The sequence below is a fragment of the Ambystoma mexicanum genome, chromosome 4p, assembly GCF_040938575.1.
Source record: "Ambystoma mexicanum isolate Mex_15411 chromosome 4p, UKY_AmexF1_1, whole genome shotgun sequence".
NCBI classification, from domain to species: Eukaryota; Metazoa; Chordata; class Amphibia; order Caudata; family Ambystomatidae; genus Ambystoma; species Ambystoma mexicanum.
In genome coordinates, this window is record NC_090927.1 from 214,443,741 (window position 1) to 214,462,314 (window position 18,574).

The window sequence follows — 18,574 nt, forward strand, 5'->3', positions numbered from 1 at the left end:
GCCCACGTAACGGAGGCTGTAGACCTCTCAAAGGAGCGTCCCCGGCCCCGACAAGCCCGGCTCACGCCCAGCTAATGGGGATGAACACCCCGGCGACAAGGACGCACACGGAAAAACACCAAAGCACATACCCCCGGGCACGCATTCGTCGAAGACGAAGGCAGCCATGGCGCCAACGGGGACGCCGGCCCCACCGGCGTCTTCCGCCAACCGTAAGGATCGTCAGCCCTCTCCACCACCGCTTCCGCGACAGGCGACTGGGCATTCTAAAAATAAGGGCGCTAACACCAAAACCTCCGGCGACGCGCATCGCAAGAGCGCTCACGTTGCCAGCAAGGACTCGACGGGCAAGGACTCGACGGGCAAGGACTCGACGGGCAAGGACTCGACGGGCAAGGACTCGACGTTACATAGCGCGACGGCGACCGATCCCTCGGAAGAGAGAATGATCACCGAAAGCCTCGCGCGCATAGCATCTAAGGACGGCCAGAGACGTACGGCGAGTGAGACGCCGAAAACTGCGCACAAGGCCAAAGATACGCCGAAAGCGCCGGAAAACAGATCAGGCCAGTTCCCGACGCCGACAGAAGGCCCTAGCCAGCAAGAAGGCTACTCAGAAGGCGAAGGCTCACTTTCTTCGACGTTATGGGACATAACCAGACAATTACAGGAGGAAGAAACTCCTTTTTCTTTCCCAGACCGTCCTGGCCGACCTCAGTGGACCTTTGAAAGGTTCCAGACCTGTATGGACAAATTAGACAGGTTCATGTCCATCCCAGAAGACAGGGCACCCAAGAGACCAAGGGAGGCACCCCTGGAGAGTCCAAGGGCTAAATACCAGAAGTTTTATAACCCCATACAGGAGGACATATACTCTTACAATCCCACTGAGGAAGACACCTTCTTCCAGGAGGAAGATGAGTTCACCTACGTTGAAGACCAACAAGAAGAGGAAGGTTTTCACGAGGAAACTAACCTGTGTGAGGAGGGATTCCATGAAGACACAGGCGAGGGCGACCCAAATCCCTGGCAGTCACCGGCTAGGTCGACTGACACAGGCAGTAGCAGTATAGTCATCAGGTCTACTGAAACTACACCAGTCAGGAACCCTTCGCCTGTCGATGACCAACCCACCTTCAATGCACTGCTGAAGAAGGCAGCAGCACATTTCAAAATCGAAACTGGGGAGGTCACCCCAGACACCGATTTTGTGGAGAGGAGTATCAAAGAAAACCCCCCCACTAGCCAAATTATACCCATCCTCGCCTCAGTTAAGAGACGTATTACACCTTCTCTTTCCACTCCTGCATTGGTGAGAGGGGTCAATCCGAGGATTGAGAAACTGTTCTCTCCCTCTCAATCAGACCCATTATATATTAATGGTCACTCAATCCCAGACTCTCTGGTCGTGACCAACACCAGGAAAAGGGCAGGAGTCCCACTATCTACCAGCGAGGCACCCCCAGATAAAGAGGGGAAGAAGCTGTATGCCCTAGCCAAGAGAATCACCACCTCTGCAGCATTCTCTACCAGAATCGCCAATAATAATACCCTATTGGCAAGCTACGCCGATGCTCAATGGGCTAAGCTCAAACAGGACATCGAAGAAGTTCCCGAACCCCTAAGGACTCGTTTACTCGTTAACGAGGGCTCTCTGGTCAATCAAAGCATCGGCAAGAATACCCTGGATGCAGCAGAGACGGATGGCCGCACTTTGGTACAAGGAATTTTACTCAAGCGTCACGTCTGGCTTCGCAATTCCGGATTTAAGGCGGAAACACAAGCATCCCTTATTAATAAACCCATAGAGGAGTCCAACCTCTTTGGGAGAGCAGTGGATGACGCGCTGGAGAACGCGAAGAAAGAATTTGATACAATAAAGACCTTAGACCAAATTTCAAAACCCCCTAACAGGCAGGGATTTGGTAATAAGTGCTTTTTTCGTGGACAACGCCAGCAACAAAACCAACAACAGTATTCTGCCAGCAACTACCAGGGTAATAGCGGCCAGTACAATCAGAGGGGTCAACGACGTGGCAAGGGAAGAGGCCGGGGTTCCACCCCCATAGGCTCCCAAGCCAACAACACCACCAAGTGACGTGAAGATTCGCGTCCCCTCCCATGCAACGCCGGTCGGGGGCCGGTTAACATCCTTTCTTCCAGCATGGGAGGGAATAACATCAGACCTAGGGTACTTTCCACTTTAGCCCGCGGCTACTGTATAGAGTTCAACAGTTCCCCAACATACAGACCCCCGAGGGGACGCCGCATGACACCAGAACACCTTGCCATCATTCTCCAAGAAGTGGACCAACTGCTGGAAAAAGGAGCCATAGAGGTCGTGCCTCTATCTCAGGTAATGGAAGGTATTTATTCAGTGTACTTCCTTGTACCCAAAAAGGATCTAACCATGCGCCCTGTATTAGATCTGCGCCCAGCGAACAAGTTTGTCAAACCCCAGAAGTTTTGCCAGCGCACAGAAAATACCTCAGGCTCATGATAGAGGGCAAATACTACCAGTTCAGAGTGCTACCCTTCGGCATAGCATCTGCACCGAGGGTATTCACGAAAGTACTGGCAGTGGCCCACCTGCGCAGGTTATCCATCCCAGTATACCCTTACCTCGACGACTGGCTCATAACAGTGGATTCTTACGAGACATGCTTCTCAAACACCCAAAAGACTGTAGACCTTTTGTTCCAACTGGGCTTCTCCATCAACGAGAAGAGGTCCAGCTTAGACCCCAGCCAAGTCAAACAATTCCTAGGCGCTCTAATTCAAACAAAGGACGGCCTTGTCTTCCCCTCCAACGAGAGGGTCCAAAACATGCTGTTTCAGATCCCCCAATATGTGGCAGGTCGAGAGGTGACGGTGCGCAAAGCGATGCGCTTGCTAGGAATGATGGCGTCGTGTATTTATTTGGTACCACACACGCGCGCCTGCGCATGCGCCCAATGCAAGAGTGGCTCAACAGCCAGTGGTGTCAGGCCAGCGGACAATGGGACGATCTAGTGGTGGTCTCGCAGGCCTTGGTTCTCTCGCTACGGTGGTGGACAAAGGAAAACCTGATAATAGGAAAACCCTTTGCCACACCCGCGGTGGAGGCCACTCTAACCACGGACGCATCCCTCACAGGATTGGGGGGGCTCACCTATCCCATCAGACTGCTCACGGAGTGTGGATTCTGAACGTAGCATCCAAGCACATAAACCTACTGGAGCTACTGGCGGTGTTAAAAGCACTAAAAGCCTTCCAGGAACACCTACAAGGGAAGACAGTGATGGTCCTTACAGACAGCACCACAGCCATGTACTACATCAACAAGCAGGGGGGCACCCACTCTCCAGGACTGTCCAAGCTGTCCCAGAATATATGGAAGTGGGCTCTCAAACACAACATGTTCCTACTGTCACGACACATACCAGGGGAAATCAATCTGCTAGCAGACAAACTCAGCAGAGACTTCCCCCTGCCCAAAGAGTACGAATGGCGATTGCACGAAGACATCGTTTTAGACGTCTTCACGCAATGGGGATTCCCGGAAATAGACCTGTTCGCAACTCTGGAGAACTGAGTGCCAAAGTTACGCCTCCAGGTACCCTCAGAACCAGTCCAAGGGGAACGGTCTGTCGATTCAATGGTCAGGGAAATTTGTTTACGCCTTTCCCCGACTCCCCTTCTCAACATTGTTGTGCACAAGATGAACCAGGAACAAGTTACCATGATACTAGTGGCCCCAATGTGGGCCCGGCAGCCATGGTTCGCTCACTTGATGGAGATGTCCCTATCCCCCCCAGTGAAACTTCCCTGCCCGTATAACATGCTGTCACAGGACAAGGGCAGGACACTGCATCCATGCCCTCAGACCATGAACTTAGCAGCCTGGCTCCTGAGATCATAGAATTTGGACATCTACAACTTCCGCAGAGATGTATGGACATCCTCAGGGAAGCCAGAAAACCTAATACTCGCCACTGCTATTCTAGCAAGTGGAGAAGATTTGTCATCTGGTGTAGAGGTTAGAGCATCAACCCGGTTGACTGCTCTCCCACACACATTGTTCTGTACTTGACCCATTTACTGGATTCAGGTCTAGTGTTCAATTCCATTAAAGTCCACCTGGCGGCACTTTCTGCATACACCACTTCCCAACTTAGTGTCGTGGTGGAAGATACCAGTTATCAAGGCCTTCATGGAGGGGGTAAAGAGAATACAACCTCCGATAGCTAACCCAGCTCCCGGATGGGACTTAAATGTGGTACTTTCCAGACTCATGGGCCCGCCATTTGAACCCATGCACAAGGCAACTCTTAAAGACCTCACTCTTAAGACTGCTTTCCTAATAGCTATCACCTCCATTAGGAGAGTAAGTGAACTACAGGCTCTTTCTGTTCTAGACCCCTTCGTAACAGTTCACAAGGATAAGGTGGTTCTACGCACACACCCAAGGTTTGCACCGAAATTCATCTCGAAATTCCATGTAAACCAGTCAATAGAACTACCAACGTTCTTTCAAAACCCTTCCAACTCGGGTGAAAAAAGTCTGCATACACTGGATATACGCAGAGCCGTCATGTTCTACATGGAAAGAACCAGGCCACTGAGAAGGACTAATCAGTTCTTTGTCTCGGTGGCAGCAGGAAGAGAAGGAGATGCAGTCTCAAAGTCCACTATATCTAGATGGATTATTCAATGCATCACTCTGTTACACTCTTGCTAAGAGAGAACTACCCTTCAAGCCAAGAGCACATTCTACTCGAGGCACTGGGGCTTCTATAGGGTTCATTGCAAATGTTCCCCTTGAGTCCATCTGCAAAGCGGCTACCTGGAGTTCTGTGCACACCTTTACAAAACACTACTGTCTAGATGCACTCTCTAGATCTGACTCCCAGGTGGGACAGGCAGTATTAAGACATCTTTTCTCTACTGTTCCTTCTCATAACCCACCGCCAACTCCAGGTACTGCTCGCTAGTCTATGCACAGCATGTGATTCTAAGCAGATTAACAAACATCAGAAGACAATGCATTACTTACCGTAAAAGCATTTCTGATGGTTGTATCTGCTTAGATTCACATGCGCCCACCCTTCCTCCCCGCTCGGATGAAAGGAACATAGACACCTTTCTACATCTCTCTCTCTTTTCTGTACTCACTCACGTATAGAAGGCTCCCTCAGGGCAGAAAAATACAAACCGAGGGACCTCGACGCGTGAGGGATTGTGGGTACAACGCACGTCACTATAGGGATAGTGTTACAGACACGCCTTGTTGACGTCCCCTTTTCAACTACGAAAAACAAAATGCAATACTCCGCAGTGACCACTGGATGTCGGACCTATGCACAGCATGTGAATCTAAGCAGATACAACCATCAGAAATGCTTTTACGGTAAGTAATGCATTGTCATATATATATATGTGTATATATATATATATATATATATATCAGTTCTGAGAGTAACTATTAAAAAGGTTCTCCGAATGAGAGAACACAGATTGGTGAATACTTTTTGTACCAAGGAATACCCATGATGTATGCGGATGGCCAGCTAGTCTGGAGAATGGTGTGCATTTGAAGACTTGGCCCTCTGGATTAAAGAGACACCATTGTATCTTAAGTCACAATGAATGCCTGCTGTGTGATTCAAATAGTCAATTTATTATCTTAATGCAAACTCCCCAGAGTAGTACAACTATGTATCTGGAAATGAACAGCTCCATTTTTGAGTAAAATCCTCATCCTCTTCCAGGTTAGTCTTTTGTTTTATTTATTTGTTCCAAATCCATGTATTTTATGGAAGAAATCCTGCTCTAAGAAATTAGAAGTGGCATTAAACAGAAAAACAGATTGCTAGAATTTTCATTTTGATTATATTGATCTTCCCAGTGATGGTGACTGGTAGATATTGCAGTTTGTCTGCTTTTTTTCCAAATCTTTGAGAATTTTGACTTCATGGTTCGAAATTAAGATTTAATAAGCGGGAGCTAAAACCATCTCCTGGGTGTCCGGTAGGAGCTGACTCTGGGGAACAGGAATGAGTACCCAAGCGCATTGCAAATCTAACTTCCACATGAGATGCAAACTTTTTAACTTTTTTCCCATTCTGTGTGATCCATCATATTTAAATGTGTCCTAATTCTTTATTTATATTTTCAAACACTCGAAGTTAATGTCACATGTGCATGTTTGTAAGGCACTAGTTGACCAGGGGAGCCAGAAGTAGCTCTTGGTAGATGATGGTTATAACAGTACTCCTATGGATTAAGCAGGAGCTAAATGGCTCCCAGCAATTTCGAACCCTGCTCTATAAATCAGTCCCTCTATGTATCACTCCATTTTAACTGGACATCTACGCACCTTTAAGTGTTGCTGGATTGTCTGGCTCAAAATTCATATTGTATTATTGAAATATACTGTCACATCTTTATTAGCTAGTACACATTGCATTATAAGGCCTTGCAAAATCTACTTGTAGTAGTTTTATGAAGGTGGAGTACCATTTCAATGTTATTCTACCTTGATGGTAAGTACAATAACATTTTGTAATGTTTGGAGCATTTATTTGACATTTACTGCAAGCAAACTTTGCAGTAAATGTCAAATACGTTTCACTGTGCATGGTTGGCCTCTAGGTGGCAGCAGTGCACCATGAAGTGGCCTTATGGTGACATGCACTATTTTACAGAAAGTGCTTGTAACATTTTTGTCAGTCAAGGGTTGAGTGTATTTCTCTTAGGTTGAGAACGAAGTTACTCGACCTGCAGGTCTAGCAGGATTATAAAGAATTTACAAGGCATGATTATTGTTGTATGTAATGTGTTGAATATCTTTATTAGATGGCCGATATAGCATTTGCTTGTATATCTGTAGAAGATGCTCTGGCTTGCAATAAGTCTTCTTCTATTTCTCCCTGCAAACATGATTTTAGGTCTACAAATGCAAGAACCAAAAATGTCATGGTTAAATTCTTGGATGTTTATCTGCAAACATCTTAAACCTAATTGCAGCATACTCGTGTTTGTTTCCCTCGTTTCCTAGGGAGGGTGCTTCTGTACTAGTTCATGGCACCGAAGGGACGGATTCTACACTGCAAGTGACGTCCCTCGCTCAAATAATCTTGGAACCCAAGTGCAGAACTATCCGTGGTTTTGAAGCCCTTCTGGAGAGGGAGTGGCTGCAGGTAAGGTTCTTGCTTGTTTATTAGGACTCCAGAATGAGGGGAAAGCTACCTTCCTCTTCTGAAAAATGAAGTCTTGCACATTGTTAGTGGATTTGTGTATTTGGTAGTGTTGCCTATTAAATAAAAGAAACCTTGAAAAAGCCTGTCGCTTTGGTAGTTCCATTGTGAAAGTGTTTTCTAAGTTCAAGAACACTTGGGCGAGGGGCCATATTCTGGCAAAAGAAGATACATCATGTCCTTAAGCGAAATGCAAGCGTTCCGCCTAGATTTCCAGTCATTGTTTCCCAGGCATTTCCTTTAAGCTAGTTTCCTTCACAGAGCAGACCTTTGATGGTAAGCAATGCAATTGTAAGATTGCATTGTTGTTTTTTCAGCATTTCAGGGTCTGACGTGCCACTGGTGGCGTTAGTTATTAGGGGGCAGCCTTCCATTGACTCTAAGCAGGTTAACCCAATTGTTATGGCTTTCATCTTCTTTCGAGGCAAGAAATGAGTTGAATTCCTACTGGCCCTTATACAGTTATGAAGGTGTTGTGTAGCGAGTATTGTACATGTGTCTGTTAGCCAATCTCACCTGTGATATTTTTTGCATGTGCTGTGTAACGGTGGGAAGGATTGTAGAAGTGTGGAGGGATTCCATGAAGAGATGGGAGCCGTGGTGCTGAGGAGTCCTGTTATGTTACTCACGTTTAGTTTTAGAAATAAAACAGTGGTGTTATCACTCCCTCTACAATAGAACACTTCATCAAAAATGTTTGGTGCGAATGGCCTAGATCCGGGAAGTGAACACCTACATGTTGCCTTGATGTTTGTAGAACTGACATTGCGATTTTAGCCATTCTCATTTTTTCAGATTACATTTCTGAAGACTGTCCCTGAGAGATCAAGAGGGAGCATGTCGAAGAGCTTTAAAAGCTTGTGTAGGAGAGTCATCCTTATTGCCCCAATCTTTCCCGCAGAGAGAGATTAAGCTTTATACCATAAAGGCTATCTACCCTAGCCTTTTACTAACCATCTTTGCATTCCTAGAAGCATTTACACCTTGATACTTCAATACCTCTATATCGTAGCTTAATTGAAGGCCATTAAAAAGATTCCTCCAGAAGGTTCGTCATTTAGAGGTGTTCAGTCTGTCTTTTATTCACTTTATAAGTAGACATTGAGCCAAAGTCTGAAAGACATGGGGCAGAGAACACTGGGTTGTAGGTTAGGACCAGAAGATGTGACATAAACCACCTATTGTTCTCATCTTCTCCACCTCATATCCTCTTTGGAGGCATGCCAATGGCTCAAACTATATATCAGAGGAGTGGGAATAAAGGTCAGCCCTTTCGCATGCTTATTGTATGGTGATCCTTCTTACTAAAATCCGAGAATTAGCCCGCTATACAAGGCCCTGAATACATTCATAAAGATTGGCCCAAACCTAATTTTTCAGATTCTAGATATGGCCAACAGACTTGATCACAGGAATTCTCAGAATCAATTCTCACTGCTGGGAAAGAGTTGGGATTGGTTTGGTGCAAATAAGTCACATTAAGGAGTGATTGCACGTTATTGTAGCTTTTTCTGCCTGAAATGAGCCCTGTCTGATTCTTGGGAATTAGATGTGGCTGTACGCCTCAACAGCCACCAGCTAACATCTTAGCCACAATCTTCGCATCCACATTATGGAGCGATATTAGATGGAAGTTCGTCCAGCTCAAGTGATCTTTTCCTGGATTAAGATTAGTCTAGTTGCAGCTTACTTTGCATCTGGTATTTACCCCTCCCTTAATGTACTTCAAAAAAAGATTTTGTAAAATTGGGAGCAGCAGGACCCCCAAGGTTTTAAGATATGCATCAGTGAAGGAGTCCTTTTCTAGGACCCTTATAGTCCACTTTAGAATTACTACTTCAGCTATGTTATGTTATAGGTACTTATATAGCGCACCGTCACCAACGGAATTGGTCCCCAGGTGCTCTGGTGGATCTGTAAACGAGAAGGTGGGAAGGGTTAGTAGATGAAGAGGGAGTAGGATAGTGAGAGGGGTGGTATACTGTTGGCAGCTTCTACTCGGTGGACACCGAGTGCTGAGCTTTGGTGCAAGTTTTGGATCATTGTCAGTTCGCGTGTGCTGTTGGTGCAGCTTATGTGATGCGGTGTGGTGAAGTGTGTGCAGCTTGTTGTGCGAGAGATGGTTGTGTGAGTTATTCAGTGATATAAGTATGCAGAGAGTTTCAGCTTATATTGGTTAGTGGGTTATGTGACATTTAACATGCTGTCAGTTTTCCTCGGTCGTAGGACCTAGTCAACAGTTCCCATTTAATACTAGGTGTACTCCTACGTCCTGTCCCCTCTCCTCCATACTATATGGGCGTTCCCTCACTAGGGAAGGAACTGAATCTTTTTCACCAGAAAAAAATGGTCAGCCGCAGCAGGCTTTAGCAGGTGCCCGGCTTGCAAGGGATCCTTTCCTATGTCGGAACCGCATGCGCTCTGCCTCCGGTGCCTCTGTTAAGACCATGGCTGCTCGGCGTGCAATGCTCTTATTCCCCGGTCACTAAAGAACCGGCTAGCTAGTTGGAGGGAGCTATTCTCCAGATCACCACCAGAAAATATCAAGGAGTATGCATGTAGGAAGTCGGAAGGTGTTTTAAGCTTAAGTATTTTGTTCTCTAAAGCACCCCACAAATTCTTCCCAGGGAAGCGACCAAGCGGGAGGGGCCTAACAGGGTCTACTACCAGCAAGGGTGCTGAGGCCCTTCGTGTTACCGTCATCATGGCTCAGGGGGTCGCATGCTGCACCTCCTGCCTGACCACATCGGTGCAAGGGTGCTACACGGACGCGGGCTACGTCCAGAGCAGGCAGGGCGCAGGGAGAACTCAGCAGTACGTACCCACAGGCCGTACAAATGCAAGAGCGTGCTTCTCCAGCATGTGAAGAACTGTTTTTTGATAAATTCCTCACACTCGCAAATGGGGAATATACTCAAGGGAATCATTCAGGACATTATCCCACGTACGCTCCCGCAGCAGCCATCTCCAGTCCAAACACCACCAGCTCCAGTACAACCTCCGGCTACAGTTGTCATGATGCCTACCCCCGGGCATCCGGACCAAGCCCATCAGCCCCGGGAGCAGGCATCCAGGTGCTTACTAAAAACCCAGCAGCCCCGGCTAGTGGCTGTCTGGGTACAGTCCTGGTGCCATTGGCACCAGGCTCATAGAGGAAATCAGTCCTGGCGCCATTAGCGCCAGGCTCATGTACATTACTTACCTCATGCAGACCATGCTGCAATGAAGTCAAGCCAACGCGAGGCCTGAATGGGACTACTTTAATTCAGGGACTATTTTTTACTCGGGTGTGGTTCTGGGGGAACTTCTTACCTGGGACTACTTTGAAGGCTATTTGAACCACGCCCGAACAGCAGTACATGCTTCGCGTTATTCGGCATCCAGCAGCGTAACGCTCACCGTGCCTGCAGTCAGCATCCGGTCTTCTGCCACGCCTGCCTCGAATCCAGAGCTCCTAGAAAAAGAGGAAAGAAGAAGGAAAGGATAGAACACAGACTTTATTTTAATTCCTTACTTGATTCCGGATCCATCACGTCTTCGAACTTGGAAAAGACATTATTTCTGCATGCGTCGCATCGCCAGCTGCAGCGCTGCGCCATATTCACCAGTCCTCACAGCATTTTTCGATTCGGCGCTGCCTCCATCCTTTTCCTCGCCAAACTCCAGCATCTAGAGGACAAAAGAAATATAAGGTGAGCCGAGAGAGCCAACAAATACAATCTCTTTTTACCACCATAGACTTACCTGATTTACCACCGGAGGCATTATTCTTTAACATCCCGCAACTTCTTACGCCGCACCTGTAAGGAGAGAGAAAACAACAAGTTAAATACACGCATCTTTTACCGGACAGTGTTGGGTAATATAGACTCTTACCTGAACGCCATCAGCTGCCACTAGACGATCTTCTTGGACCCGGCTGCAACACAAGAAGGGAATGGGACAAGAGTGAACATCGGACATATTGAACTCTTTGGACTTTATACTTGCGGGTTCTCGCCAGGAACCTCTGAGTCAATATTCATCCGGAACTCTTCCAACGTCTTCGAACCAGTGAAGTAACTGGTATCTACGCGCCCCTGCATTCCACGCAGGATGGAGAGCTCATCTTTCAAAAACATAAGGTGAGATTACTGAAAGGGAATATCGGAGGTGATTAGTGGGGAGAACAGTGGGGTGCCATTACTAGAATCCACGGGTGGCTAAATCCCTTTCTACACTTGCAGGAGAATACTTCTATGGGTCAAGCAGACAAGATTAGGCGGGCCAGTCCAGTCTGTCATCTCTGCACTACGCTTCACGTTGGAGGAGACCGCAGCTGTCTGGGTCCGATCGACGCCCCTGTGGGAGCCAGGTAAGCGTAACAACAGTATTATTTCTGATGCTTGTTAATTTGCTTAGAATCACGTGCTGTGCATATGATCCAACATCCAGTGGTAACCGCAGAGTATTGTATCTTGTCTTTCGGGGCCCGAAGGGGACGTCTGCATAGGCATGTCCGTAACACCATTCCTATCGTGGCGTGTAGTGTACCCAAAATCCCTCACTTGCCGAGGTCCCTCAGATTGTTTTTTTCCGACCAGATAACTGGTCGCCCTATAGCGGAGCTCTTACTAGAGACATTGTTTATCTCACCGAATTGTCGGTTATTCCCCGTTAAGTCACTTCAACTACAAGAACATCTTCGACGAAGTCTACAGGGGATTCATCTACGGCTGTGGATTTCGGCACCTAAGATCCAGCGGCCGGATTTTCCACGTGGTCGGGCCTTCTGGCCAACCTATACAGTAGGGAGAGTGGGGTCGGGGTGGCCATATTGTCGGTATGTCTTTAATCCTTTCCCCTCTTTTCCCTTTTGGTCTGGTCATCCTTCCCTTTAGCTATGGAAAGGACTCCTTTTAGATTTTGCCCTAAGTGTAGGGTTAGATATCCTTGGAAGGGCGAACACAGGACGTGTAATGCCTGTCTTCCCCCTAGAGCACGACGAAAAGCAGCATGCGGCCTGCAAACTCCTTTGGCCTAAAACCCTTAAGGAGCGCCGTGTAAACCGGTGGGCCGCGTACGGTATGTTGTGGGTGGAACCCTTTCCCCCACCGCCACACCCGCTGAGAGTGACGGGGGTTCTTCGGATGACCAAACATCCGTTGCGGATGTGACCTTGAGGCGGACGCTTCTAGGTCCGCCATGCCCGTTCCCGACCCTTTAAGGCTGACTCTGGTCTCGCTACAGGGACAACACCCGGCGACAGGGACGTACACGCGCATCGCACTAAGCACACAACTCCTATACTGATTTCGACATCTTTGTTGAAAAAGGTGAAAGCGCCAACAGGGCTGCCGAAAATTTCTTCGGTTTCCTCGGATCGTTCTGATCCAAAGCCTTCCCTGTATCTGCAGCAGCGTCTTGCAACTGGGCAGTCCAAATCAAACAAGTGGGCTACTCCAAAAACTGCAAACGTTGAAGTCCGACGCTTCGACGGTCTCAAAGACCGCAGTAGGCCCGAAAACTACAGCTAGGCCTCTACCCGAAACACTGACCGCTAGGCCCTCTAGCGCCGTGGAAGGTAGTTTACCTGCCGGTAAACCATCGTAGCCTTTGTCTCACGCCGATTCGGCGACTATCGAAGACAGCATCGAAAGAATTACATCGGCGGTGGGTCTTTCCCCTGGTTCCGCCCAAAGTTATGGGACAAGCTGCAGAAAAAGTTTCAGATGCGGATTGGGATCCCGTTTTCTTACAATGCTTACGAAGATAGCCAGGAGCCTCTCTCCAGCACCCTAAATGACTCTTTTCAACTCCGTAGGGCGGAAAACATCGTTTCTCCACCCGCAAGCCCGTTTGTGTCCTCTAAATGGACTACATAGAAAGGTGTATGGATCGGCTGAGGAGGAGTATCGGGTTTCTGACCATCGTCCGCAGAAAAGGGCTCGAATGGACACTAATCTCGATATTGAAGACCAGTCTCATGCCTTCCAGCAGAAAGACGTTGTCCACATGGACACATATAGGGACATTTATAATGAAGAGGAGGAAGCTTCATTTCTTCAAAGTTATGAGGAAGAACAGGATAATCTGGACAACTGGGAGGAAAACCCAGCAGGAAGGTCTAGACCCATGGACACAGCAAGATCAGGACTCTGATGTTTTGTGCCTGGATTCTCCTCCGTCCACCCCGGCTCGACAGGCCTCTCCTGTGGATGACCAAATGGCATTCAACTCCATGTTGAAAAAAGCAGCTGAATACTTCAAAATTTCCACTCAGGAGGCGGTGCCTGAGCAGGATTTTGTGGAGGATATACTTAAGGAGAAACTTCCATCTAGCCAGGCCATACCCCTCCTCAACTCTGTGAAGAGAAGGGTGACTCCCTCATTGGTATCACCAGCTCAAACCCGGGCAGTTGAACCCAAGAGTCGAAAAATTATTTCGCCCCTCCCCTTCCGACCCTCTATACATCAGACGGCACGCCATCCCAGATTCATTGGTAGTGACTACCACTCGGAAAAGGGCAGGGGTACCCCTTGCCACGGGTAGTCACCGCAGGACAAAGAATCTAAGCGACTGTATGCCATTGGCAAACATGTCACGTCAACAGCCGCATACACTACGGCATACACTACGCGGATTGCTAATAATAATACACTATTGGCAAGCTATGCTGACGCCCAATGGAACTTGCTCCAGGAAGGCCTCCAAGAGGTTCCTGAACATTCAAAATCAAAGCTTCTCTCCATTGTAATGGAGGGAAGACAAGTTAACCAGCATGTGATCAAGAACACTCGACACTGTGGAAACTGCAGGCAGTTCCTTGGCCCAAGGGACCCTGCTGAAAAGACACGCTTGGCTGCGTATGTCTGGTTTTAAACCGGAAACTCAAGCCTCCCTCATCAACAAGCCCTTTGAGGACTCAAACCTCTTTGGGAAGGCGGTGGATGAGGCTTTTGAAACGGCCAAGACGGAGCATGAGACTCTGAAGTCTCTGCAACAGATCACACAGAAGCCTTCCACCCAGATGGGTAATAACTCTTGGCGGTCCTTTTGAGGGCAAGCCCGTGCTGGCCAAAACTACGGCACAGGAAACTTCAATTCAGGACAGACTTCTGGAAACACTGCATAGTACCCAGCAAGGAGTCAGAAACGCGGCAGAGGCCCCAATCCCAGAAATTGGGATTGGGGCCTCTGGTCAGAAATGACCACCAAATCCAGGTCCCCTCCCATGTCACCCCGCGTGAGGGGTCGATTAACATCTTTCCTCATGGCATGGGAGGGAATAATTTCAGACCAGTTGGTCATAAAGACGGTCGTCCACGGTTACTGCGTGGAATTCGCCCGACCTCCACAATTCAGACCGCCGCGCTCACTGCACCTTTCACCGGACCATCTAGAGATCCTGAACCAAGAGGTGGCAGCGCTGCTGGTAAAGGATGCCATGGAAGCCGTACCTATTCTTCAGGTAAACAAGGGTATTTATTCAGTGTACTTCCTTGTACCCAAAAAGGATCTCCGCATATGCCCTGTTCTAGATCTGCGCCCAGCTAACAAGTTTATAAAACCCCAAAAGGTTTGCATGGTAACACTGCAGGAGGTGATTCCATTGCTGAAACAAGGGGATTACATGGCAACATTGGACATGAAAGATGCATACTTTCATATTTCAATGTTGCCGGCGCACAGAAAATACCTGAGGTTCATGATCCAGGACAGGCATTACCAGTTCAAGGTACTCCCCTTCGGCATCACCTCGGCGCCGAGGGTATTTACCGAAGTCCTGGCAGTGGCGGTGGCACACCTGTGCAGACTATCAGTCCCAGTTTACCCTTACCTCGATGACTGGCTCATTATGGGGGACTCGTTAGACGTTTGTTTTTCGAACACCCAAAAAACAGTAGATCTCCTGTTCAGTCTGGGTTTCTCAATCAACGAAAAGAAATCCAGTTTAGTGCCGAGTCAAATAAAACAATTTCTGGGAGCTCTAATTCAGACGAAGGACGGTCTCGTCTTCCCCTACAACGAGAGGTTTCAGAAAATGCTTTTTCAGATCCCTCAATATGTAGCCAGTCGGGAGGTGACGGTGCGCAAAGCCATGTGCTTGCTAGGAATGATGGTGTCATGCATGTACTTGGTTCCCCACGCACGGCTGCGCATGCGTCCCATGCAGGAGTGGCTCAACAGCTAGTGGTGTCAGGCCAGTGGACAATGGGAAGATCTGGTAGTTGTCTTGCCAGCCCTCGTTCTCTCTCTCTGCAGTGGTTGTCAAGAGAAAACCTCTTGAAGGGGGAAGACCTTCACCACCCCTGCAGTGAAAGCCACTCTCACAAAAGACATCTCTCACGGGGTGGTGGTGGCGGCGGGGGGGCCTCACCTGCTTCTGCAGACAGCGCACGGAGTGTGGTCCCCTCAAGTAGCATCCAACCATATAAACTTACTGGAGCTATTAGCGGTGTTCAAAGCACTGAAGGCCTTTCAGATGCAACTGCAAGGAAAGACAGTGCTGATCCTAACAGACAGCACTACAGCAATGTATTACCTGAACAAACAGGGGGGTACTCGCTCTCCAGGGCTATCCAAGCTGTCCCAAAACATTTGGACATGGGTTCTCAAACACAAGATGTTTTTGTTGTCCCAACATGTTCCAGGGGAACTCAATCTTCTGGCAGATGTACTCAGCAGAGATTTTCCTCTGCCAGAAGAATACGAATGGAGGCTACACAAAGACATTGTATCCAACGTCTTCACAAAATAGGGCTTCCCAGAGATCGACTTGTTCGCTACTCAAGAGAACGCCCAATGCCAAGACTATGCCTCCAGGTACCCCCAGAACCGATCCAAGGGGAACGGTCTCTGGATAACATGGTGGGGGAAATTTGTCTATGCCCCCCCCCCCTCCCCGGACTCCCCTTCTCAACAAGATAGTGCACAAGATGCATCAGGAATCAGTTACCATGATACTGGTGGCCCCCTTGTGGGCCCGCCAACCCTGGTTCGCTCACCTGATGTAAATGTCCCTCTCCCCACCAGTAGAACTACCCTGCCCATACAACATGTTGTCTCAGGACAGGGGGGAGACCATACACCCATGCCCACAAACCCTGAATTTAGCAGCTTGGCTCCTGAGATCATAGAGTTCGGACACCTGCAACTCCCTCAGAGGTGCATGGACATACACAGGGAAGCGAGAAAACCGAATGCACGTTATTGCTATGCCAGCAAATGGAAACGTTTTGTCATCTGGTGCAATTCCAATGGCGTCAATCCCATCGATTGCTCGCCCACACACATTGTGCTGTATCTAACCCCTCTGTTGGACACTGGGTTAGTCTTCAATTCCCTAAAGGTTCATCTGGCTGCGCTGTCAGCCTACACCACTTCACAACCAAAGGTGTGGTGGAAAATACCTGTGATTAAAGCCTTTATGGAAGGGGTTAAGAGTATGTATCCTCCCATTCCTCACCCAGCCCATGGATGGGTTCTGAATGTGGTTTGACCGGGCTCATGGGAGCTCCCTTTGAGCCTATGCATAAAGCAAGTCTAAAAGACCTGACTTATAAAACAGCCTTCCTAGTGGCTAACACTTCTATCAGAAGGGTTAGCGAACTACAGGCTCTTTCTGTTCTAGACCCCTTTGTTACAGTCCACAAAGATAAGGTAGTTCTGCGCACACATCCCATATTTGCGCCTAAATTCATTTCAAAGTTCCATGTGAACCAATCAATTGAACTACCCACTTTCTTCCAGAACCCTACTAACATGGCCGAAAGAAGCCCTCACACACTGAATGTGTGCAGGGCAGTCATGTTTTACCTGGAAAGAACTAAACCACTGAGGAAGACTAAACAGTTCTTCGTTTCAGTGGCAGCTGGTAGGGAAGGGGATCCAGTCTCTAAATCGGCTATCTGAAGGTGGATTGTCAAATGCATCACACTATGTTACTCTTGCTAAGAGAGAACTGCCCTTCAAGCCTAGAGCACATTCTACTCAAGGCACCGGGGCATCCATAGCATTAATTGCAAATGTTCCTCTCGATTCCATTTGCAAAGCGGCAACCTGGAGTTCTGTACACACCTTTACTAAACACTATTGCCTAGACACTCATTCTAGGTCTCATTCTCAGGTGGGACAAGCAGTACTAAGACATCTCTTCTCTACTGTTCCTTCTCACAACCCACCTCCAACTCCGGGTACTGCTCGCTAGTCTATGCACAGCATGTGATTCTAAACAGATTAACAAGCATCAGAAGACATGCACTACTCTCCGTAATAGCATTTCTAATGATTGTGTCTGCTTTGATTCACATGCGCCCTCCCTGCCTCCCCGCTCAGGGTGGAAGGAACATAGACATCTTACTACTTTCTCTCTTTATGTACTCTCACTCACTATAGCCTTGGGCTCCCTCATGGCAGAAAAAATACAATCGGAGGGACCTCGGCGCATGAGGGATTTTGGCTACACTACACGTCACTATAGGGATAGTGTTACGGACACACCTATGCCGACGTCCGCTTTCGGTCCCCGAAGACAAGATGCAATACTCTGTGGTTTCCACTGGATGTCAGACCATATGCACAGCATGTGAATCTAAGCAGATACAATCATCAGAAATGCTATTACAGTGAGTAATGCATGTCATATACGGTACGGTCCCCCCATCGTGGTGGGCTCGCTGCAGCCCCCTGCTTCGCCTAACTGCCTGGCTCAGCCTTCTATGGCTCCCCCAAATACGCCACCAACATACTCCATGGACCTGCAAGACACAGCAGGCAATGCAGATCACAAGGAGGGTCTGGACCCCTCCTCCTGCGCAAGGGCCTTCCATAAAAGGTTGGCCGAGTGACTGAGTACCTAGGAATTCCTCAGCCACAAAAGGAGCAGCCAGAAGCGGGGGTCCTAGTGGAGGTACTGACCATGCGCTCAGCCTCCAAATCCGGCATACCTTTACAAAAGGATGTGGAGGCCCTAGCAAAGAATGGTTGGGCTAAACCGCAATCCTATGCATAGCTACAGACATGAGGCGGACTGCGTGGGTCAAGGCCACTAGGTTTAATTCAGATGTGTAGAACCGTATTCTCAACCTATCATTTGAGGGAGGGGCTTGTTACATTCTTCCACTGATGTAGAGTTTGACAAGCAGAACACCAGCTCAAAGCCATATCTCTGGCGATACTTACAAAGCCGGCTTGTCTTCCAGGCAACACCGGCGTAAACAGCAGAAGACTATGCACAAGGGCTTCTTTCAGTCCCCCCTCCCAGGCACCAGCCCCTGAGGGAAAGAAGCAGTGACTGGGTCATCGGGATCCACAGCTCTCCTGTGGGGGGAGGGGCAGGCTTGCCCTTCATTTT

General features: G+C 48.3%; 1 protein-coding gene across 1 annotated transcript in view; it reads left to right on the forward strand.

Moving 5' to 3' along the window:
• MTMR9 (myotubularin related protein 9) overlaps window positions 1–18,574 on the forward strand; it is a 632,238-nt gene that overhangs the window by 449,981 nt on the left and 163,683 nt on the right. Inside the window, exon 7 of the mRNA XM_069605728.1 lies at window positions 7,040–7,181. Within this exon, the coding sequence (XP_069461829.1) occupies window positions 7,040–7,181 (142 nt within the window). The remainder of the gene's footprint in view (window positions 1–7,039; window positions 7,182–18,574) is intronic.